At 46.5% G+C, this 25415-nt stretch overlaps 1 protein-coding gene across 5 annotated transcripts in view; it reads left to right on the top strand.

The window, feature by feature from the left end:
- Nucleotides 1-25415, top strand: part of LSAMP (limbic system-associated membrane protein) — a 1059407-nt gene that overhangs the window by 919502 nt on the left and 114490 nt on the right. For all 5 annotated transcript variants that reach the window (XM_009274410.1, XM_009274402.1, XM_009274388.1 and 2 more), the window contains one exon: nt 18154-18279. In XM_009274410.1, the coding sequence (XP_009272685.1) occupies nt 18154-18279 (126 nt within the window). The remainder of the gene's footprint in view (nt 1-18153; nt 18280-25415) is intronic.

Raw genomic sequence — 25415 nt, 5'->3', positions numbered from 1 at the left:
CCCTGATGGAAGAAGACTAAGAACTGTAAGACTTTTTCCTTTCTTCCCCTTAGTAAGTGAAAATCCATCAGACTGCCACAGAGACATCCGCGCTCCGAAGGTTGCTGGCAGTGAGACAGTGTATGTGGGCATACTCTTGCAGGCTTGTGCATCTTCTGTGGCCCTCCTCACCTGTGCCCCTATTACTGTGTTTTTCAAGAAGATCCTTTCAACATGAATTACACAGTATTTCTCAGTCACCTATTCGGTTCTGCCTTCCCCATGCCTTTTCCCCTTCTGCCAACCCCCAGTATCTTCTGCAGCTGTCACTACCTGTTTCTTCATCAAATATTCCTTATTCCTGTCATTCCTCTGTCAAATCTGTGTGTACAACTCTGGTATGTATTGGCAAGTACTGATTCCTGGGAATTCCTCACTTTCCAGCCTTTTCTCTAGGTAAATGGACCTGCTCGAAGTTCTGTGTCCCTCAGCTAAGATAGTGCTGCACTGCGCAGCTTAGGATCTCTGGGTGTGACAGAGCACAGGGGAGTTTGCCATCAGTTTTTATGGCTTTTCTTAGCTCATCTCAATACCAGCTGTTTTCTGTAGGCAGCCTTGCTCCTCAACCCACCCTTCTAGTTCCCTGTTCTCTCTGGCTGCCAACGGCATCCTAGCAGGAACCTAACTCTGGCTTTCTCCTTCTCCCAACCCCTCTCCATTTAAAAAAAAAAAAACAAAAAACAAAAACGAACTACCAAAAAACCCCACTAATCTTTGTGGGGAAACCTGAAGAGCAGAAGAGATGGCCTGACAGGTACCATCAGGACAGAGAAAAAGAAACTGAAATGTCAGGTGTCTGATAGAATAGAATAAACTATTTCAGTTGGAAGGGACCTTCAACGATCATCTAGTCCAACTGCCTGACCACTTCAGGGCTGACCAAGTTAAAGCATGTTATTAAGGGCATTGCCCAAATGCCTCTTAAACACGGACGGGCTTGGGGCATCGACCACCTCTCTAGGAAGCCTGTTCCAGTGTTTGACCGTCCTCTTGGTAAAGAAATGCTTCCTAATGTCCAGGCTAAACCTCCCCTGGCGCAGCTTTGAACTATTCCCACGCGTCCTATCTCTGGATACCAGGGAGAAGAGATCAGCACCTCCCTTTCCACTTCCCCTCCTCAGGAAGCTGTAGAGAGCAATGAGGTTGCCCCTCAGCCTCCTTTTCTCCAAATTAGACAAGCCCAAAGTCCTTAGCCGCCCCTCATAGGACATTCCTTCCACCCCTGTCACCAGCTTTGTTGCCCTCCTCTGGATGCGTTCAAGGACCTTCACATCCTTCTTAAATTGTGGGGCTCAGAACTGCACACAGCACTCAGGGTCAGGCCTCACCAATGCTGAATACAGCAGGATCATCACCTCTTTTGACTGGCAGGTTATACTGTGTTCGATGCACCCCAGGATGCGGTTTGCAGTGATGTCATGGGGAAGATGTGGTATTTCCCTGGAGGGAGTGTGATGGATGCGGATCGGCCTCTCGGAGCTGTGCTGCAGGCTGCATGCAGGCTCAGCTGAGCACCAGGCTACCTTCTCACTCCTAGTTCCTTCACCGGGTTGTCTTTCCCCTTCAGTCTGTGACTCCCAGGAAGTCTGTGGACTTCAGGAAAACCAAACCTATTGTCAGGAGAGTTACATTCACTTTACGGTGCATGTACCTTCCCCGGGAAATTGCAAGGTGCCGTCAGAATGAGAAAGGTTGGAAGACACCAGTTTAGGTCATTTAAACTAAGTTACACAAACCCAAAGATCACAACTCCTGGAAAAGAAATGTCCACTTTACTTGAATGAGGGACATACCAGTAATTTCCCAGTAGGCCAAGCACAGCTTCCACTGTGCAAACAGTGAAGCAGATTAAAGCTGCCCTCAACTTTAATACAGTGCCACAGCCCAAGGGCACTACAGCTGATCTGATTTGGGGACCAGTCAGATCAGAATGGAGCTCGGCTTAGCGAGATCCCTCTTCTCATTTGATATCAAATTGAAGGCAGCCAACAGAGCAACACCGCACAGCTCAGGGGATCCCAGTCAGGACAGCTTTGTGGTGGCTGTTTGGCAGGTCACAAACCACCAGCCAAATGAGAATTCTTGAAGAGGCTGGGAGTTTCAGGAGCAAATGGCAGTATGTGTGTATATGTGCATATATGAGTATGTATGTATCTATACATATATACACATTCTACATATGTATATATTTTATATATATACACACACACACAGATATCCACATATGATAGTTTTACGCCGTATGTGTTATTTCTCTGCATGGAGTTGTCAAATGCTATGCATGTGCACACACACTTCTATCCAAACTCTCCAAATACCCTGGACAGTTAGTTGTAAGTCTTCAGTGTGTCACTCAAGCTGACAAGAGTGAAACTTGCGTGGCTGAGTCAGAATTTCTCCCTGTTCCAAGAAAATACCTCCGATACTTCTGCCTGAGGGAGGAATCTGGGTTTTTTCCTTCCTCCTTCCTTCCCTCCTCTCAGTCCAATCCTGGGGCATCAGTGGAGCACGCAGCAGCAGAGGCCATGGGAGGAATGAATCTCAGAGCAGGTGGTGTCCTTCTCTTGGTGCGATGCCTGGCCGGTTGGTTGAGATCAGCTCATTGCAAGGAAGCGTCAGTGGGCATATCTCGTCACATAAATGTAAACAACTTTGGTTGGCTACAAGTCACAGGGGGTCTCAGGTTGCTTTGGAAATCAACTTCTGGAATTCCTAGGCTCTGTGGCTGATAGGAGAGAGTTTTTGGCAGGAGTTGACCATCTTCCATGAGCACAGGGGTTGCAGAAAAACTCCTGTGTGGGGAATGGTGAGTTGGGGGAAAGAAGGGAAGGGAATAAAGAGGTAGATGCATTTCTCAAACAGCTGGGGCAAATGCTGTTCAGTTTTGGAAGTTTTAATAGTAGTGGGGAGTAAGTAAGCGTATACTTACCCTTTGTCTGGGTGGCTCCGGGATCTGCGTTCTGCTGCCTGAGCAGCAGGTGAGGGCATCGTACTGTTAGTTTTCCCGTTCCTCAGTCACATCCAACAGACTTCACTGGAGTTCTGGGGGATGGCAGGAGCCTCTGAGCTCCTCTTGTAAGAAATGCGCAGGATCCTTTACCAAGTTAGTGACAATCTCCTTAGCTCTGCAGGAAAGCACCTTAGTGCAGTGCTTCGCTGGTACAGCCAGCCGAAGCTGTTTGCACCTCAGTGCCGTGCGTCCAACTTCAAAGTCAACAGAGGGCTTTATCTCCCTCCCGGTTTTCCATCACAGCCACCCTCTGTGCAAAAGCTGCGGTTTCCATCTCTGCTTTCCTTCACGTTCCCTCGGCCCTGCAGTGCTGACCGTGCCCAGTGCCCTCTGACTCCTCTCATACCAGGGGTATTTGGCTACTTGTTCTCAACATCCCTCAACACCTCAAGGGATGGCCCGAGGCACACAGCACTATGCAAAGGCATGCATCTGCCCTGTTCCCCTTGGACCCAGGTGAGCCACTCCCCTTCATTTCTCCTTCTTGAACCACGTCTCTCTCTCTGTTGATCTCTTTACATTCTGCAGCGCGACTGGGTGGACAGCTTGAATCCAAAACGAGCTTTCCTGCCCAGCATGATGGGGAAGCACCTCTCCTTCACCGTTGTCACTACTTCCCTCCCGAGGTAACTAATAAATTGCTCTGAGTCTTTAAATGGACTGTTATTTCTTCCTTCCATCAGCACTCTCTCACTCTTGACTCACAGTGCAGCTTCGGCTTCAATGAATTTATTGGCATGACAAGGTACACAGGTGATGCCAAAGTTGACAACGTAATTCATCAGGTGCCACTGTCTGTCTCTCATCTACACTCTTCTGTCACTCCTTTCCTTTTCCCCCCTCCTCAGCTCTCCTTTATTTCTGTCTGTCTGTCTTTCTCTTTCTGTCTGTCTGTCTCTCCCTCTCTCCCTTCTCCTCCCTCTAATAGTCTCCCCAGGTGATAGTTAGCTATCACACACTTAAGACAGTCTGTCTCTCCTGACAAACAGAGCCGTCAGTCAGAGGGCTCGCCAGAGAGGGAAAGGAATTGGTCTTTACAGCACGTTGGCTATTTTCTTGCCTTTGCAGCATGCGTGGGGGGTGGGAGTTGAGGGCAACAGTCTTCAAACCGACCTACAGAAGCCACGTTTGCTTTTAGGTTGGTTTGGGACTCTAGAAGAGCGAGCTGTTGTGTCACAGGGACAGAGGAAAGGAGAAAAGCCCATCAACCCCAAATGTGTATAGGCAGGTAGAAATATCATTTAAGAAGAAATCCAACATCTTGACAAAATCCCCCAAAAGGATAAAGCCTCTGTTAAACAGAGTAGCAAATGATCTCTCCTTCTCGCCCCCCCAATCCCATAATCCTTTGTTGGCATGGCAATTGCCAAAGGATATAAAGAGAGAGATAGATCCCTCAGGTATCTGTCAGCACTAGATACAATCTACCCAGGACAGTGTGTGTGTGTCATTTAATCCTCCATACATCAAGCATATGCCCAGGATATAGTGTCACACTGTATTTGCACTGCATCCCTTGTGCCTATTTGTCATGAGTGTCTGCGCCCGATCCAGTGGCAGGTTGATCCATAGTGTGATGCCATCTTGGTTATATCTCAGCTTTTCCTCAGGCTTTGGTGGAGTTTTCATCATTGCGTTCAGATGCAAAGTTTCTTTATTTTTTTTATCACTCTTTGTACTTTAAGGAAATCATTTTTGCAGACTCCAGTATATCATGACCATCAGAACAGAGAGTGTATGAGCGTATCCCTATCATCCATCAGTATCCCTAACTATATTGATTACACTTCTATTCCTTTTTCAGTTTGCATAATGTTTAGTGGGTCCTGCTTTTTCCCTTGGGTTTCTGAACCGCAGGGCTGATTCTGTCCTCCTTTGCATTCCCTTTCCTGTAAAAGAGTATTTTATCTTTACTTCATGCCAGCAGTGAAGAATCAGGCCTGTTTTGTCTGCCTGTGGAAAGGTCTCCCTTGGGTTTGCTGTGCCAAGGAATTTTGCAGCACAACAATTCCTCACAAGGAACTCCCTTTAACGGTCTGAGGCTTTGCAGATATTCCTCCCCTGCTCTTCCTACTCACCGGCTGGAGCTGTAGATGGTAAGGCATTGTACCTCTTGTGACACCAGTCGGGTGCCAGTCACTGGGGATGCCGTACAACTTGGACACAGCAGTTCCCTAAGAGTGAGAAGGGGAACCGAGCCTTAGAAAGGTGGAGTGACTTACTGAAGGTTATAGCACAGGTGTGTAGCAGAACAATCACTGTGCCTGGAGGACCTACCAGTTCCTTCACAAAGTCATTCCTCCCATTATTTTTTGGTAGTGTTGCTTACCCTGCTAGCTGTGATATTACAGGTGCTCAGACGTGGATGTGCTGTTACAGCAGAGAGACATGGCTTATGTTTTCCATTGGACTTAGTTTTCGATCCCCTGCTGCCGTGGAAGTATTTGCAGTTTTTTATTAGTGTTCTTTGTTGATCAGCAGGGGAGATACCTCATTCCTGCTCTCCAGCCAGTAGCACTGGATTTCTGGGGTGGGGAGTATTTGCTTGCAGAACCTTAGACGAAAGTTGTCTGTAAAGCTGTTGTCCCACTCAGCATAAAGGTGCTGGCGACCTTTTCCGGATGGAACCTCATCCTCCTGAAAGGACTATGTCTACCTATTTCTTCTCAGTTTGATATTTGCTATTCTGAAACTTGTTACAAAATTTTGCTGCTTCTTGGTGGCAGCAATGGCACCCACATTTATCGCTAACCCTGGGCATCTGACAGCCAGCCTCCTCCCAGCCTCTCAGAACAATTTGGGTGGGTAATCCCGCTCAGCTCTGGTGGAAATTGAGTACCTGAGGCTCTTGTCCCCGTATTTCTCTGCAGTCCTAGCATGTAATGTGCTAATTACCTCAGTTTGCTAACACTGAGAGACCAGCAAAAAATTTCTGTCAATTTTGAAGAGGGTAGACTTGAACCCCACTGGGGGAAGAGGGACAGACAGTGTTTTTATGTGTCTTGATAAAGCTGCAGGCTACAAGGAATAAGCCTCATGCCTGACAGTCTGGGAGAGATTCTCCTTTAATTGAAATGGCACCGGTAATGTGTTTACAGAGCAAAGCTCTTGGAATCCATCCCTCCCCTCCTTTGTGGTTGTCTGCAGGTATACAGCACATCTTTACCACATGGCAAAACTTGGAAAAGGAAACAGTGGGAAACTTCCAAGACGTCAAGGTGCTGCTGCATGTGGCTGAACCATAACAGAGCGCTCTCTTTTGGCAGGGAGTCTTGGACAGCAGAAACTCTCCTCCCCCAGAAACCTCGGCTCTTGGTTGGTTTGTGGGAAGGAGGTCACCACAATCACATCTCAGCTCTAGCCAGCTGCCTACTTTGAAGACGCCTTTACTTCAGGAGTACTGTATTTGTTTTTTCCTCTTTTCTGCTGGATCAGACTTGTGTAGATAACCATTTCTGACAGAAGGGATTCTTTGCTTTGAACTCTTTGGCTTTCCCTTCTCAGATGGCTGATGATAACACCCTGGCCTCTAGAAAATACGCTGCTGCAGCTATCACCAAGCTCAACAATAGCTAACAATTGAAGGTCTCACTGCTGGCATTTCATAACTGTGTGTGCTGGGGAAGGCCACCATCTGTGGATCCAGCAATAGTGACAATGCAGGAATGTGCTGAGCAGCCCAAGCTGACAGAATGTGGAGTTGCATTTCAGTCTTTTTCATGCTCAAAATTTGCCATTTTTTGGAGATGGGGATTTGTTTCAGGTTCATTTTTGCTTGAAATGTTTTTGGTGGGGCTTTCAGCATCTTATGTGTGTGCTGGGGAAGGCCACCATCTGTGGATCCAGCAATAGTGACAATGCAGGAATGTGCTGAGCAGCCCAAGCTGACAGAATGTGGAGTTGCATTTCAGTCTTTTTCATGCTCAAAATTTGCCATTTTTTGGAGATGGGGATTTGTTTCAGGTTCATTTTTGCTTGAAATGTTTTTGGTGGGGCTTTCAGCATCGGAAGAGGCAGTTGCTCTCTGCTAAGACATTAGTCTTCTGATTGCTGATCTGACTGCTCAGTGAAGCAGCTATGGTGTCTTGTGTTACAGATTGTCCGTCACTTGCTGAATTGGACAAAGTGAATCCTCTTGCTGGGGAAACAGCAGCATTTTCTTACCAGACTGCTGTCCTAGGTCATGAGTTGGAGAGTTATAGATCAAGGATAGTGTACAGTACTTTACACTCTTCTCCAAATCTGTGCACTTAACACAAGAGTGAATTTTATCCAAAGCATGTAAAGGTCTGAGTATGGGATTATTAGCTTTTTTCTTTATACTTTTGACTGGAAGCAAAACCAGCATGTCCAAAATGCTACACTAGCTTCCTGCTCCCCTAGAAGCCTGAAAGCAATCTTGAAAGGTGGTTACAGCAAGCTGTCCCGCTCCATTTTGCTCGTTTCAATGCGTAAGGAAGGAAAGCTTGCTAATAAAAGATGTTTTACATGTACCACGCACACATTTGATTTGAGTGAGAGGTTTGTCACTGAGAAGCTGTCTGTCTCAGCTGAAACTGAGCCAGATCCTTGGGTATGTGGTATGCACAAGACACTTAGAGCATTGTATTCGCCGCCCTGTGGCTTATCGCAGAGGCTGTGGGATAAACCATGGGCAGCCAAAGGAATCTGAGAACAGTGTTTGGAGGGAGCTGTCTTTTCTTTTCAGCCTGTGTGTGGATGTCCATCAGGTGGTTCATGAGGGCAGTTCTGTTGGTTGTACTGTCTGTCCCTAATGAGCTGAACATAAGCAACAGCATAAGATCTGAAAACAAACAAACCAACCAACAAAAACTTTGGCTCTGTTTCTCCTGCGTGTAAAGCTATGATGGACAACCTCGTCTTCATCCAGAGTGGGGTGGGGTGTTAGCTGAAATTAACTTCCTCCCCTGCTTGCCTAATCAGGAAAATCCCAGTCATCTTCCTAACACATAGAAACCCTCTCTGAACCTGTACCTCTTGCCCTGGAATGACACAGGCTTTTCTCTGTGCTTTCTTCCCATACCTGGCCTGTGCTCCCTAGTCTACTTCCCAAAGAAAGAGTTAACAGGCAGGAGCCAAGGACTGCTGGGACTTAGATAAAAAAACATAATCTTGCTTTTTTCTCTCAACTGGCTAATAAAGCATCCCTGTTCTGGGTGCAACATTTCCTTGAATCCATCACCCATTCTTGCTGTATAAGAATTTGTCCAAAGGCCATTAACATCAAAGGAGGAGCTCCCTGGGCTCTGAATCAAGCCCTAGAAAGGCTGCATATTAGGAGTCAGCTGCATACCATGTACGTCCAACATGCTTAATGTTTCTGTGAAAAAGCTTTTCTTAAAATTCTCAGAGATGTCTTTGGAGGACCTGGACACTAAGGACAACTTTTCTCACAGCATTTCTCTTCCAGGATGGCTGATTATATCTGCAGAAGAAAAGATTTTGTATTGTTTCAGTCCCATAAGTAAATACTTGCCAGATTTAAAAAATGGTCTAAGGGAATATATAAACACATTTGAAACAAAGACCAAAAGCTGATCTGTAGTCCTTAAAGTGTTTGGGATTAGGTGGCATTCCAAGGGTTAATCCCTGGGGATTAGATTGGCAAGCACTTCTGTTGTTGTTTACACATGTCCTGTGAAGAAGGCTGTGTTTTCACAGCAGCCCTCTCTAGGAGGGTTAGCCATACAGTGCTTGCAGTCAGTTTTACAAGCGGAAAGAACCGGAGCAACACGAGTGGCAAATGCATAGAGCTGTCCTTTAAAGAGATGAACCACAGATAAGTGGATCACTGCAGTCCTGGCATAAATTTGATATGTTAATAGAAAAGAAAAAGGAGTTTTGTAGCAAGGAACCAATACTTCATATCTAGAGGTCCAACTGTGGTGATAAGGGGATATCAGGCATGCATATGGCTTGTACTTTGTGCTTTCATTTACATGCTAAGCATGCCACTGAGAACCTGCTCTCCTGGGCTGCATCAGGATCCACAAATGCAGATTCATGACCTTGTGCTTGGTGGGGGGACACCAGAAAGCCAGGTGTGGGTGAAATGCTATCAGCATCGGGCCAAGGCTGGGGCTCAGGCTTAGAGCTGGGACTGCTTTAGGGTAAAAGGCTGGAGTCTGGGTTTAAAGCTGAAGTGCTGGGTTAGGAGCAGGAGTGACACTGCTTTTATCCCTGTCCCACAACGTCATATCCATGCACTAAAAAACAAGGTTGGCTTGAGACTTAAGCTATTTTTTTGTCACTGTTTCTCTCTCAGTTAGGAAGTGAAATAATTTCTCTCCTGACAATTTTATGGAGACAAGTTTAAAAAAAAATAAAATCAGTGGGAATGAGTATAAGCAATAGAGCCCAGTTCTGTGCTGACTTTTCCAACAGCTCATGGATGGGACAGTCTTAACAGGTTTACACTCCATGCTGCTCTCTGCTAAGAAACAATGTACTGGAAGTGTTTCCCATGCAATTTTATGCGGAAAAATAGTCCAGACGCTTAACTGTATATTGGATGAGGCAGAGCCTTCCTTTGGACAAAATGGTTTGGCTTGTCAGCTCTTACTCTCAAATGCGGTGAGCTCTGACACCCTACCCAGCTCAGCAAACTGGGAGGGCTTTCCACATGGCTTTGATTTACAGCATCCTGTCTGCTTCTCTGCTCCCAGTCAGTGCAATACGCACAGTCCCCATCTGGATTTAAATAATTTCCTGCATGGCGTCTCAGTGGGTGAGGCTCAGCTGCACGATGGGGGAAGCTCACCAAGACGCAAGGCCCAAGCTAGCAGCCCCTGAGCCTCCTTCGGCCTGGCCACTCTTGGCATCAGCAGCGATGCTCAGGTGGAGATCTGCCATGCTGGGGCAGAGCGGTGTGGGGGCACACGTAGGTTGGGAACTGCAAATCTCTTAAATGGTTTCCATGCTCTGGCTGGGATAGACCCTTTCCTAAAGGCCACCAGGGATGGACATGGCAAGGCACCTCCTTTCAGACAATAAAAAGAAGCAATTTTTACACCTTGTAAAAACACTGTTGTGTATTTTGAGAGGTTTTTGGTTCCCAGGGGATTAAAAAACAAAACCAAGCCTTCAACGTTTGCCTCTAGTTCAGCAGAAGCTTTAATACCGAGAGAGGCACTGGCAGGGTGAAACAAGCCTAGCAGAGCAGAAGGTCAGAAGGATGTTTCAGACTCCACTCTCTTTAGTGAAGTTCAACAACTTCACTCTCTGCCCTGGTGACAGCTTTGTCTCCCTCTGGCTGAGGCTGCGGCATGAATCAGACCATAAAAACCGCATCTTGGGTCTCATGTCACATTTCGCCTGCAAAGTGCTTCAGAAACATTAGCATGCCACATCCCAAAGGGTGTCTGGATTTTACTTTCCAGCCCTCAGCTTGCTCCCTTTTCAGACCTAAGCAGCAACAAGCTGTTTCTTGTTATGGCTGTAAAGAGCTGTGATTAGCCTGCAGCATGCATAAGAGGGAAATTAAACCATTTAGTTGTGTTTAGCAGCTCAGCCCCTTCTTCAGGCCCTCTCTCAGCACTAAACACTTTAACTAAACAATGACTAATGAGGCCAATTTGCTGTCAATTAATTGCCCCAGGAAAGGACCCCTAATTGTGGTGAGCAAGGTGGCAGCTCTAAAGCATTAAAGGGCCATATGATGGTCAGTGACCCCCCTACCTCTGCCTTGGGGCTTATTAGCATCATTGTGTTTGTTGCAAAGTGCTGTTAATTGGGAGCTGGGGACAAGGAAATGAGAACTCTTGAGGCTAATTGATAGGCACCTGCAGAGGGCTTTAGTGGCTGCAAAGTTCCTTTGACTTTGGAGAGAAGTCCTGATGTTTTCTTTTTGCCCTGAAAGCCAGGGGCTCCTGTGGGTTAGTGGGTGGGAGTCTTAATTTTCTCCAACAGGAGAAAATTGTCCTACTTGCCAATTGAGAGGGAGGCAAATAGGCTGGAGGAAGCAACTAACTAATGAGGATGCATGGAAGGGGTTGTGGTGACTTTCTCCATTTGTATCCAAGGTGCCCTTCTTGGGACAAGCAGTTAGAGCACTTAAATGGAGCTTATAGGCTTTCTTATTTTCCATACTATTTGCTTCTGTGTCTTGGAGGGATTAAATAGCTTTTGCTGTATCTTAGGCCCGTAGAGTGGTAATAAGAGCTTTTTTTTTTTTAATGTATTTTCTGACTTATCGACAAAATACCTAACTGTTAAGCGGTCTTGTAATTTCAGATCGGGGAGTAGCTGCCCCACAGTCTAAGACTGCATCTAAGGGTCTTATGCAAAGCTCTGTTTGCCCAAAGGGAGCAGTCAGACCATCGGACTGTGAACTTCGTGTGAGTGTGTTTACAGGGCTCAGAGCCATCTTCCAACTAGATCTCCACATCCCTCTCTTGTGTTTTTCATTCTGCCATACCCGATTAAAGTTCCTAGTCCCATTTTTCATCCTGCTGACCCGATTCGAGTTCGTAATCCTGTGCTTCCTGCCCTTGTCTCACAAACCCACCCTCCTCCTGCGCTGAGGTCTGCACAGTGCAACCAGTGCAGGAGCCAGAAACTGCTGCCCTATGCCTATAAGTACCCCTTCCATATAAGTACCACTTATGCTAGGCAGTGGTTCCCGTTCCTGCCACTTTGTGCCTGTGCTGTGTCTAGATGCTCTGATCAAAAGACAGGTATTTGAACTGTTTGTGAGCTGTGGCGTGGCCAGTTCCAGTATAAACTAAGTTCGGAAAAGATCTCTAGAAGCATTGCTGGTTATACCCTTCAGCAAGGGTAGCCTTGATGCTTTCTTGTTCCATCCCCCATTGCACTCCTGGAAAGGTACTCAGGAGCTGGCCTCCTGGATGTGAACTCATATCTCTTAACCATTGGGCTGACTCATTTACTAGGAGATCAAGGGTGTAGCACCACTCCTTGCCTACTTCCATAGCCTTGAATGATAAAGCTGATCCAACCCGCCCACATGATCCCAGGTAATATCTCAGGAGGAGTTTTGAGCTCTGAAAGGTTTTGGTCATAAAAGGCAGGGATAACAACAGCAGATGTTTGCATGTTCTCTTGTTTGTGGTTTCCCTGCTGCCTCCTGTATGCGGCCCCTAGTTTGTAATAACTGCTGTAGCGGGTGTTTTTGAGACACGGTCATGTTTTGTGGAAACAAATCACTTGCTTTCATCTCGAGAGCAACAGTGATTGCACTGGGGGAGTGTGCTCTATTTTTCATGTCTCAGTCTTTCTTATTATTTAAATTAATGTGAGTTGCAGTTGTCATGAAAGTGAAGGATTGACGGCAATTAACTAGAACGGGCTTGGTGCAAGCAGGTTCTGCGCAAGCCTGTCCTACCTAGCTCTGTCACTGTGCCTTGCCTGGGACTTGAATTACGGCACCAACTCTGCCCTTGCACCCCTCCTGCCCTGCAGCCCCCCCAGGTCTCCCAGCCCAGGGTGCCCTACAGCATCTCTGCCCTTCTCCCACTCCTGCTTTGCAGGCCACCCGCTTTTCCAATGTGAGCTTCTCAAGAAGAATGGCTACTGGTTAGCTTGGGGATTGTTATTTACCATCAGTGGCATGCAAGATGAGATGCTGAGCTGGCATTAGGCTTGTCCTGTAGATGTGAAATGAAGAAAAAACAAATATGTGAGTTTCAAGCCATCCTTCTCAGAGCTCATTTCCAGCTCTCCAGAATCTGTCCCTGGTGAGGACACCATCCTACCTCTCTGGGGATGGAGCAGTGGGGTACTACACTATGCTTCCTTTCATGTCAGTCTCTGCTGCCCACCCTATCCAGGGGGATCCTAAGCACAGGGTAATGGATAACCCATATTACATTTATGCTGAAAGGGAGGAAAAAATCTGGCGATTTCATCTTTTTCAGCAGTACCAGAGAGCCTGGCAGCGCTTTCCCATGGTCCCTGGAGCCAGAAGGGTCCAGCAGCAGCCTGGTCTCCCCGGGAGGGACGAGCTGTTAGGCTGAATATGAAAACGCCTGAAAGCGCTGTTTAGTGCTTCCCCTGCTGTGGGTCTGCAGGCTGTGGTTTTGCCTGTGCTAATGGTTCAGAGAGGCCAGACGCAAAAGGGTTTTCCGGTTGAGGGTCAACAAGAGATGGCTGGGCAAAAGGAGGCTGTGACACCCAGAAGATTCTGGTCCCAGGAGGTTTTATTCTCAGCAATCCTTCTTCCAGCAGTCTGGGAACTGTGAGAACATAACACAAACCCACACATGGGAAAAAATAATAAGGTCAAAGTTTCTCATTTTAAGACTGTCCTAAAAAGGTGTGTGCAAAGTAATGACGAGTGCCAAGGAGGCAGTGCTAACTGGTGCTGGTGCTGACAGTTTTGGCATTTTAACACGCTGGCTTGACACCCTGAAAATTAAAAATCTCTGACTTTTTATCTGAGTGAAATTACTGTCCACTAAGATCCAGTCATTTTTAATGCTAGCTGGCTTTGGATTCTAAGCAGACGAAACCAAACCAGGTTTTAAATTCACAGGGAAATTATTTCCTGCCCTATTTCCCCTCCTCTCAGCCTTTCCTTGCCCTCTGACCAAGGAGGCAGCTGAAAGGAACCAGTCATTATACTCCTAACAGGATTTCAGCCTTGGATGCCCTTTTCTCCGTCATGTGAAAAAGTGGCGAGCCAGATATGACCATCTGGACACATCCTCCTCCTCTTGGGCATTTGGTCTGCATGGTCAGATCTGTTTGTTTTTGCTGCGTTTACTTGATCCTCTGTGAACTAAAATGACTTGACAGCTTTGGAAAGCGGCAGGGTACACATGTCCTACTGCAGCTCTGCTGCTGGTGCCCCATAGTGGCTTTTGGTGCTCTCTCCTCAACTGTTTTGGCTGTCATCACACCCTTCTGCTAGGACCTCGGACTGCCCTACAGCTCCATCTGCTAGTCCTGCTTGAGCTTAGTCCTTCTTGGTTTGTTGCATGGCTTTTTTTCCTGATGCAAATGGTTAAGATAAAACCCCAAAACGTGGTCTAGCCAACGATTCTACTCCTGGGCTCTGCTTACCCATGTTTGCCAGCACACCAGAGAAGCTGTGCTGAGGGCACTCCAAAGTCACCGTCCTTGTGTCCCCTGACAGAGCAGCTAGGACACAACTCTTGCAAAAATAGCAGCCTCTGTTGTTCATTACCAGACTAAGCCCCTCTGTCCTCTCCAGTGCGTGTTGGTCTCAGATCTGAAACACAGTATGTACTACAGGTAGCTGTGCTGCTACAGGACTGAGGTGGCCCTCCGAGTTGCTTTGTTCCCTGTAGTAAGACTAACAGATTGGATTTCTGCACCAGAACTTGCAGGGCTCTCCCAGCCTGCAGCTCTGCTGGCTGGGGCGATGGGTCTGTCTGTGCTGAGCCGTGAGACAGGGGACTCCCCTCATCCAGTGGGACAGAAAGGAGGAGAAAGTGCTTCTGAGTCTGCTGACTCAGTGCTGTGCCAGATCTCAGCATGGTGCTGCAAGCTGCCTCTCTGCTTTGGTGTGCCATGAAACACGAAGCCGCAAGCTTCTTTTGGAGGAGGCAGGGTATTTAATTTCCCAGCTGGGGTATTTCCTTTCTGCTGCCCTTTATGCAGTCTTGGGGTATTGGATGGCAAAGGTATTTGCTCACTTTCCGAGACCACTGCGTGATTGTTGTTTTGTACTGCCAGGCATTTGCTGTGCAGAATGGGTGTGTGATAAAGGGGGACGAGGCACAAAATGGATCTACAGTCAGTGAAACTCTCATGTACCCCTCGATACAGTGGGATCAAATTCTTTGACAACTTCAGCGTTCTCCAGCAATGTTTATTTTGTTTTGTTCTGTTGCCTCCTACCTCTTCCCATGTGTGCAGACACACTGCCGATGGCTCGCAGTGAATCACCGATGTGAAATGTAGCAGGGCTTTGTGTTTGTCAGCGGATTTCGCTTTGAGAGGAAGGGGCTGATCTTCTGCTATGCTTTGCTTTACCCAGTATTGTATTGCTAGGGAGGTGTCCCTACTCTGAAATTCCTTCTCTCCAGGGAAGGGGACCCTGGTGCAGTCAACAATTACCCCAACATGCCTTGCTTTGGTTGCTTCACCATGAGCTGATCAGCCATCAGTTCTAGCTCTTGAGCAGCAAACCAGCTTCCAAGGTCCCTTCTTCCTTCCTGGTGCCAGTTAGAGCAGGTTGCTGAGGGCCTCATCCAGGTGAGTTTTGCATATCTCCAGGGATGGAGTTTCCACCACCTCTCTAGGGAACCTGTTCCTGTCTTTGACCTCTCCAAAGTAAAAGCTTTTTCCTCATTTTGAGTCAGAATTTTCCCCATGTTACAGCTCATGTCTGCTGCTTTTCGCTGTTCACTGTGCATCTCTCTGAAAAGCCTGCCTCTGTCTTCTCTGCACTTTCCCCCTAGCTATTTGTAGAGAGCAATAAGATCTCCCCTCAGCCTTCTCTTCTTCAGGCTGAACAGACCCAGCTCTCTTAGGTTCTCTTGTACGTCAAATGCTATAGCCTTCTGACCATCTTGGGAGTCCTCCAGTGGACTTGCTCAAGTATGTCAATGGCCGCCTTGTACTGGGGAGCCCAAAACTGATGTAGTGCTTCAGATGCTGTCTAACAAGCACCATATAAAGGGATAAACACTTCCTTCCACTTACGGGGCTACACTCTTGCTAATACAACCCAGGATGCTTGGTCTTCGCTGCAAGGGCATACTGCTAACTCATGCTGAACCTGTTGGACCCCCACATCTCCTGGGCTGCTTGAGCCCAGCACTTTCATCCTGCCAGCAAATATCAGGGTGGTTGAAGTCCCTCGCCAGGGACTGTGACTTTGAGGCTTCTTCTATCTGTCTAAAGCAGTCTTTGTCCACTGCCTCTTCTTAATCAAATGGTTGGTAGCAGACACCAACCAACAGGGGTGACACTGTGATATCCTCTGATCCTTACGCCTAAGCTCCCAGCTAGTTCACCACCCAGAGCTGGGTGCACTCCAGCCACTCCTTTGCAGAGAGCGCACCTCATTTCCTCGCCTTTCCAGCCTGTCTTTCCTGAAAAGCCTGTATCCATCCCGCACAGCACTGCCAGTCCTGAGAGCTGTCCCACCATGGCTCTGTCATCCCAATGGGTTTATAATACTGCGAATCTGTGTGAACATCTAATTCCTCCTGTGTTTTCACCATGATGCTTGCATTGGTGCACAGGCCTCCAGATTTGAGATGGGCCTCCAGCTGTCCTGCTTTCACAAGAGGAGTGCAAAAGCCTTCCCTGTTGCATTGGCCCCCACACAACACAGTGAGCTTCCTCACTGCCCGTCGTGCTGTCACTTCTCCCCAGATTATGGCAATCTTTCCCCAGTGTGCCCAGCATAAATCCCTCCTTGCCTAGGTGAGAGAGCCTGTCGGCAAAGACATGTCTGCCTCACTTTGTTCGACAGGTCCTGTTCCTGCTCAGGAGCCCCTGTTCCTCCAAGGGGGTCCCATGGTCATAGATGCTGAAACATTGTCCATGAGTTTGGGGCCTACAGAGAGGGGCTAATGAACTGTGGGTTGTAAACAATATTCCTATGAATCCAGCAACACAGCTGGAAGTGGTGAGTTGCTCTCTTCAGGCTTCATTTCCTTTTCCCCAACTAGCTCGTACAGCTTTGCCTCAGAAGGACCATCATCCACTCCTGCCAAGGAGGGGGAATGGGAGGCTGCTGTCTGTTTACTCTGTGGTAAGCAAAGCAGAAAATGATGTTGTTTCATTCCTCACTACACACAAATTTAGAAGCTGAAAAGTCCCATGGTCATAGATGCTGAAACATTGTCCATGAGTTTGGGGCCTACAGAGAGGGGCTAATGAACTGTGGGTTGTAAACAATATTCCTATGAATCCAGCAACACAGCTGGAAGTGGTGAGTTGCTCTCTTCAGGCTTCATTTCCTTTTCCCCAACTAGCTCGTACAGCTTTGCCTCAGAAGGACCATCATCCACTCCTGCCAAGGAGGGGGAATGGGAGGCTGCTGTCTGTTTACTCTGTGGTAAGCAAAGCAGAAAATGATGTTGTTTCATTCCTCACTACACACAAATTCAGAAGCTGAAAATATATTAAAAAAAAAAAAGTTCAAAAAAAAATTAGAAGATTCCTTTTTAGTCAAACTCCCTCTTCACCTCTGGGGTGTGAAGCGTGGAAGCAAGACATGGATGTGAGAAAGGAGAGACTGCAACAGCCTGGTCTGCTTGGAGGCTGATACACCGGCATGCTCCACACCTGGAGGTACCTGTTCAGGTCCCAGCATGGTCACTTTGGTCCCGTGACACAAACTCAGTTAGCTTGGAAGGTCTTTAAGGATCCTGAATGCCCGAGCCATGGCTGGTCTTGTGAATCTTTAAGGACCCTGCCATGCTTTTGGAGCTGTGCCACATGAGGTGCAGCCAGCCAGAAGCTACCTGTTGCGGGCAGCCTATGGGGGATCCCTCTTGGCTGAAAGATGTTGCAGAAACCTTCCCACTGTCACCATTGTGCCTTCCCTCAGCAAATTCCCATTAGCCATGGCGCGTGTCCCTGCTTCTCACCTCATCACGGCATTCGCAACAGAAATGAGCTTAACAGCTCTCCGGTTTAATTCCCAGTGAGCATTTGGTTACGTGAGCAGCAGAGCAGGGTCCTGGCTAGCAGCATGGGTTCTATCTGCCCGTGGGAGGTAGCAATAACTAATACACCCTCTGAGTCAGTGCCTTGAGGCCTGGCACCCTGCAGGAGAACTGCATCTGGGACTGTTTGGAGTGTAAAAATTAGCTGGAACAGTGCTTGGAGCCTGCCAACTCCTTCCGTGCAGCCTTGGGGCAGTCAGGCAAGTTCTTAGAGTTTATTTTACGAAGGCCCCCAAACCTGTCCAAACACAAAGCATCACAGTTGCAGCAAAAGCCAGTTCTACCTGCAGATCCTTTAAGCAGCGGTACATATTATTCTGGTATAATTTCAGAAACCCAGGTAGTAATGAGGAGTGCAGCCTGTTAAAGGAGTCTGTGGCTGTCTCTGGTTAATAGGTAGGTAGGTTAATGAGTCAGACAGGCTGCCCTCCAGAAGTCTGGGTAATGAGGTCCAACTTTCTTTTGTCTTCACAGTTCCACCAAAGATCTCCAATATCTCCTCGGACATCACCGTGAATGAGGGCAGCAACGTGACCCTGGTTTGCATGGCAAATGGGCGTCCTGAGCCTGTCATCACCTGGAGGCACCTCACCCCAACAGGTAAGAGACCCAACTGGACTCAACTGTGCTGGTGATTTGTGAACTGTACAGTAGTTTTCTTCTCTTCCAACATCAATAGAAAATTTCAGTAGCAATACAGGCAGCTGTAAAAAAGTGGCAAGAATCTTAAATGCACTGCAAGCTTGTTTTGCAGTGTGATTTCCCAGGCACAATAACCAGGTTGTCCAAGGCAACAAATGAAATTACTTCAGTAGATGCTCTACAGAATTGGACCTGTAATTCTATTCAGCTTTGGTCTTCATCTAGTTGTCCCAATCTCTACTGCTGGTAATGCACAGCACAGTGGTGGAGACAAAATACTGCTGGTGCCAGAGAGAGGGGAAAGGATTTCTGTTTAGATATTACATAGAAGAGGTTCTTTCAAAAAACCATGGAATTTGCTTCCCACTGATTTGCCTTAAAAAGGAGAGGCAAACAGTGGCACAGATGATTTCATATTACTCTCCACTTTGGCAGACAGTCTTCCTGTGTCTTGTGAGGTGAGTAAAGAAGGCATTTGATCTGCAAGATGGGTGAAGAGCAGGATGGAGACAGAACAAAGGAGAACTCACCAGCTTTGTTCTGCTATCTAACTGTGCCTTCCACGCTCAAGGACGTGGCAGGCTTGGAAGGAGAATATCCTTTCAGTAGTCAGACTCCATGGGATTAGCAGCTTGGGTTGCAAGGAAACCTTCATCCCCTAAAGATTTATCAGCAGGATGGGAACAAGAGGTAGGTTTCTCTTCCTCTGTATTATGTCCTTTGAGGAGAGAAGAACTCTTTACCTGATTTCTTTTGCCGTCAGATATTCTTTCATCTAAAATGCGTGGGGAAAGCATTGATTAGTTCCATATGAATAGTCTTCTGTGATATTCTCATATATGTAAAGAGGGTTTGAGGTAGGCAGAATACAAGCTTTCTGCATGTGCTACAGACAGTCAAGCTATCTACTGTAATTCAGCAGCCAGAAAAGGGGAGAGCATTGCAGAAAGAAGGTTGGAGAGAGAAAGGTAGAATGACACATTGGAACAGAACTCAACCCAAGGGCTGCATCCAGAAGCCCCTGGATTTGGGGCCTGTGGTTCAGATTGGGGTTACTCAGATTTCCTGTCTCATCCCTTCAGCCAAACCAAAGTCCTTCTGAGCTTTCATGTATATGAAAGCCAGATACGCAGTTTGTATTTCTGGCCCATTTCTTGCAATACCAAAAGAAGGAAGACGGGGAAAGACTGCCAGGAAGAGGTGGGAGGAGCAGAGCTGTTGAGGGGAACACTACTCCTCTGTGGTATCATCATCACTACCTGACTTTTCCTCTTCTGCTGTTTTCAGTATTAACCATGACTGAGCCATTTGCATGTATAGGGAAATAGAACCTATTTTTTTCACCTTTAATTATGTATATAGAATCTTCTAGCTCTGGCATTTCTGCTCTTAAGATTTATTTCATATCAAATCTTCCATCTTATTGCTGTGTCACTCTTTCAGTCCTCCATCTAACTCTTTCTTGTATTCAAGTAGGAGACACTCCCTAGCTATTCTGTGAGCACAGCCTAACATTGTCCAGCTTAAGGGCGTTACAAGGATGCTAGCATAAATCTTCATGAAAACTAAGGCCTGGTACACAAGATGCGTTGTTCAGAGCAGTAATAAGAAGATTCTTGTCCTGACTCATCACTTTGGCTGCATGTTTGTGCTTTGTGGTTTTTTCCAGTTGTACCACCTACTCCATTGTATCAGACACAGACTTCTTTTCTCCCTTTTAAAAAGGCTTCTCAGAGCAAGTCTTCATTCTGGCTATCCCTTCTGGTGAGCAACAGGACTGGGGAATCCCACCCCCACTTTGATTCCAGGGTCAGTTTTCCTGGATGTTCAGTTTTCCAGCATGCCCCTTCACGCTTTTTCTCCCGTGCTGTGTGTCTCAGAGGTGTTGCCTTGTTAGCATCCCTCAGCGCCATCCCACTGACCCCCTTCCAATCCATCCTCAGTCCTCCCCTCTACAGTGAAGCCTGCCAAGCACCCCCTTCCTAACCGACTAGAGCCAGGGATGAAGGGCAGGCAGTCCCAGTCTGTCACCTCCATGTCTCACTGCTTGTTGTTCTCTCTGTTTTTCCCCATCTCAACACATCTGTTATCTTTTACAGTTACAGAGGAACTACTTCCAGGCAGACATCAGGTCTTTGAGCAGCATGTAGCCCAATAAGGCACTTGTCCCAAATTGGGGGACAGAAGGGCTTCTTTTAAATGTTTCTCTTGAGGTTGATGATTAATATAAATTCCAAATCTATTCCAGAGCTGCTGCAGTTAGAAATACATCTTATCTTGGAATCTCCCTTTCCCAGAACTGTAAGGCATTTTGGCTCCATTTATGCTAGTTCTGAAGACATCTGCTATGCATCAAAGAGCTATTTTAGATCATTGTAAAGGTTTCTAAAATATATCTCTCTTCTTGGATTTTTTCGCAGTTAAACTCATGACTGCAGAACTGGAAGAGCGAGTGTTATTGAACTTGTGTAGGAGGTTTTGAATGGACAGGTTATGAAATTAAACCAGCATTGGGGGGCAAGAGGGCCAAATTACTTTTTCTTTGTGCACTCTCCTCAAGGAGTTCATTAGCGAATTCATCTGCTGTTTCTTTCATTCATTGACTTTGTCAATAGTGTTTGTTGGCTAATTACCTGAGTTAGGACCACAGAAATGATTTATTTCTTGTTGTCTGGGAGGTGGAAGATACAAATGCAAAGGGAAAGCGGTGTTGCTTCTTATGCAAAGAAGGCAGGGATGCATGTGATAGTTCATTTAAATGCTGCTGGGCCTCAGGAGTGATCATAGCCCACTCATCTGCCTACCTGCGAAGTTAAAAAAATTGCTTTATAAAATGCTGTATTGCTTTCTTTGCTGGTCCTTCAGTGAGCAGTTGAACTAGGCATTTTTCTCACATCAACTATAAGTCCCCAGGCACTGAAGCAACACATAGGAAAAAACCCTCTCCTTACCCTGCGAGATAGGTAAAGTGTGGCTGTGGTTGTTGACTGTAGCACTGACACCTGGGAGGAAGGCAGGTAAGGGGAAAAATACTTTAATAATTCCAATGGTGAATGACAATACAGATCAACTTTAATTTAATGAAAGCAGGAATGACATTCCTTGGAACGATGCAAGTCCTTGCTCTCCACTTCCATTCCTCTTCAGATGATTGACTGATTGGGTTTTGACAAAGCAGGTGGAGAGAGTCAGCCAGACCCTTTTCGTCCTTATCCGACACGCTATTATGCTGTAGGACATTGGCAACCTGGTCTAACTAGTTGTGGATAGTTTAATAGGCATTGCCTGGGAGCACAAACAGCTTCATTAGCTCCTCTCCTCCAGCCAGCAGAGCTCTCTTCTGGGATCACCGACCTGCAGCATCCAGCAACAGGCCAGCACCTCCCTGCTCATGGTCCGATCCCTCTCCTGTGATTCAGGACACGGCTGTGGGCTTATTAAGCCGGCCGTGCCCTATGACTTTTGCCATCCCAGTTTGTGATGGTAAACCATGGAAAAGACCGTAGCAGCCCTCTGAACTGGATTTGTCAGGAAACTGTGATTTGTTCAGTTAGAGTGGGGATGAGAATTGATGATTTCCTAGACAGACTAAATGAGTTAGCACTTGTCAGCATTAGAAATATTTCACTAGGGGATATGCTATAGTCTCTCATCTCTTGAAAGGGACAAAACCCAGATTCTCCCCTCTGTGACTTTGTACGAGGAGTGGGCGTTATCCTATTGTTTTCTTCTCCTTAATATTAACTCATAACCTGCATGATCCATGGCCCACAAAGGTATAGATTATTTTTTCCTTACTGAATGCAGTCCAATCAAATTTCCAGTAGTTGAACCACAGCCTGGACAAGGTCCCAGCGCAGGGCCATGTAACATTTATCACGCTGACATGTTCTATGTGGGCTACCACAGGCTCCCACCATCTATGGCTAATTATGTTAGGAAATGCTCTGTTTTCCCTGTACTGTGCACCAAGATAACAACTAACACAGCCAAGAAAAGAATCCAGTAAGATAGTTTACAGATGGTAGGCAATGCCTGCTTTTGAGCTCATCTTAGTTTTACTTCACGTCTCTCTTGACTTATGTTTATTCAGGCTAATGCAACTTCTCCCTACCCATAAGCTGCTGAGATCACAGTCCAGAGGCTTTAACATTTATCATTCCTCATCTCTCCATCTTATTCAGAGCCATGCTAAATGCCTGGTTGACTGAAAAAGAACTTCCTGGGAAAAATAACGATTCATGTATGTTCATATTCTTATCAATAAACTCCCTCTCAACAGAAACCCTAAAGAGTGGCCTCCTGTGAATTGGGTTAGCAGCAATATGAACATGGACAGTTGTTGCAAGGTCTTTGCATTACCAGAGATCTCACTGCCAAGCCTGTTGTCCTGGATGGGCAGACAAACACAGAAGAAAAAGGCAGCTCCTGTCCTGAGGAGCTTGTACTCAAGTTAACAGAAACAGTCTTATTCATGTTTCTGCTCCTTTGCCACAAGCCACTGGTGGTTGAAACCTCCCCAAGGGCCTTGCTCATGGGCACTGTGGCAAGTGCCGTGAGTTTGGTATCCATGTGTGATGGCAGCCTGAGAGGCTGTGGCAGGGAGACAAAGCTATATTGATCCCTGTGGGGCTCAGCTCAAGGTCGAACAATTGAGGCTTTTGCTGGTTGTGGATAACCAGCTGAGGAGCAAACAATTCAGTTTTCCTAGAGCAGTTACAGAGTGTGAAACTTGTATAAAACTGCCAGTTATCTCATTCCTGATCCAACTTCCCCAGCCTCAGCCCAGCAAGGCCGTTTGATAGAGAAGAGAACAGTCTGGATTCTCCCAAATTCCACCTGATGGTCTAAAGATACCCACTTTGGCTCAAAGAGGAGCTTAATTATTACAGTGGTAATCACAGCATAAAAACCAGTCTAGAGCAAAGCAGATAAGTATTGATTGCAACACCCAAGTTTCATGTCACAGCATAAAATGAAAAGAGATGGGAAGGCTTGTCAAATATGCCAGTCTGATTCTCTCCAGAGGGTGCTAGAAATTCTTATTGAGTCTTACAGAATTTACCATAGCCTGGGAAGTTTAGAAGGGATAGAGAATATAGAAGAGTGCCTGCATGCTCTGTGTTATTGAGATGGTATACATCTAATATGCTTATAAACAGCTGTAGAACTCATTGCCATGGAAAGTTATTTAAAGACGAGAACTTGGCAAGACTCAGTTTGTGTGTTCCTGAGGATAATGTGAAGAAATCTGGATATTCTTGTTATTCATAACAAAAATATTGAAAAGGATGTTAAACTTCATGCTTTGGGGCTCAATTACTAGAGATCAGGATGAGATGTAAACTGAAAGAGACAAATTATCTCACACCCCCGCTCACTCATGTATCTTCCTTCAGTGCATGCCAGTCTCCTTGTAGGGCTGAACACTGAACATGAGGGAAGCAGAGAGCTCTCTGAAGGCATGAGATTCAAGGTGACCATATAGTTCACATAGGAACTTTGATCTTTATGTCCTGTGTTTGTTTGCCTCTCATTGCTGTCTAAACCCAAAGACTTGCTACTGGACTTTGTGTTGCACAGGAGAAGCCAGTTTATGCCCAAAGAAGATAACAAGCAGAAAACCCTCAGCCAGAGTCACCACAAGTCAACCCTGTAGGCACTAGATACTGATGAGTGGGAAGGGGATTTTCTGGTTATCTAGACCATTTGGATTTAGCCCACCTCTCTGCTGCACTCTTAAAACCTCAGTAAAATGATTGTGAACAGAAGGAGGAGTGTTGTTTAGGGGGTGTGGGTGGGGTTTTTTTATTTGGGTTTGGTGTGGTTTTTTGTGGTGTTACTGTGCCAGTTTTTCTCATGTCACATCCTTCTCCCCCTCTACATGCTTTTGCCTGATCAGGAAATTTGAGATTTACAAGGTACTTGTTTGACCCTGCATTTTAGGATGTTGGGGGGCAACTGATGATTTTTAACTGGGTCTCTTTTTCCTCCTTTTTTTTTTCTCTTGCATCCTCAAAATACTCTCTGGCAAAAATGTGGTCTCGTCTTCCACAGAGACCTCTCACTTTGCCTCTTGTATATGCCCTGTTTGTTTTAGGACTTTTTCTGAGATGTCTTTTTCTCTCTCGGTCTAGTCTTCATCTTATACAACATTATAGGGGAAAAAAAAGGATGCTGGCTCACAAAAGGCCTTGGAAACAAGCCAAAGTTTCAACTTTTTCAGGGCTTCTCCAGAAGGCATCCAAAGTTGTTTCAACCTCTGTTTGCCTCCCACTTCCGCTGGCTCCACATTTTTTACTTTTTTAGAAATCCCCTCTTCTTAGTGCATGGCCCACAAGCAGCAGCCCCGCTGCCCCCTTCCTCACCTATAATAAACTTAAGTCCTGAATGTGCTCTCTCCCCAACACACTGGAGAGCTTTGATTTCTTCCTTCTGTGCCCAGAGAGACACATACACTGCACAGGGATCCCACCTATTGTAATACTGCCCCATTCGGTTCCTGTGGTCTGCGATGCTGTTTCAGTACAAACACTGTTGATGCATGAAACATTCATTTTCTTAACAGCTTTGATTTCTCTCTCCTGTCCCATGGCAGAGAGGGAGAGCAAGGCCTCATAAGTATTTTGGCATTTCTGGGGAACAGGCAAATAAGTCTGCTGTAAGGAGGGAATTTGTCCTGCGCCTTCAGCAGTGTTGGAGTCTGGAGTCTTCTTGTTAGTGCTTAGCTGCTCCACCTCTGGCAAGATTTTCTGTGCTGTTGCTGGGAAGATGTGGCAGTTGTGTACCAAGTTAGTGGCTTTCCTGCCACATAGAAATGCTGTTCTTTACACCAAGTTAGAGTCTGGTAGAGTTGCCTCCATTTTTCCTTCTCCCAGATGGGTACCACTTATAGTCAGCCATGGTGTTAGAGTCTTTTCCATGGCATTTTAAAGGCTGAGCTGGTTTGTGTCCATATGAAACTTTCATCCACCTATGGAAGAGCAGCATTTTTCTAGTTCATTGCATGCTGTAATATTGCTGTCTGTGCAGTGCTGTACAGTCACTACCTCTACCATCAAGGCTAGTGCTTCTCAATTGAGATGTTCCTGATC

This window comes from Aptenodytes forsteri, unplaced genomic scaffold (assembly GCF_000699145.1).
Source record: "Aptenodytes forsteri isolate BGI_AS27 unplaced genomic scaffold, ASM69914v1 Scaffold379, whole genome shotgun sequence".
Classification (NCBI taxonomy): Eukaryota; Metazoa; Chordata; class Aves; order Sphenisciformes; family Spheniscidae; genus Aptenodytes; species Aptenodytes forsteri.
The sequence above is the reverse complement of the archived record's forward strand: the minus strand, read 5'-3'. Positions and strand labels throughout refer to the sequence as shown.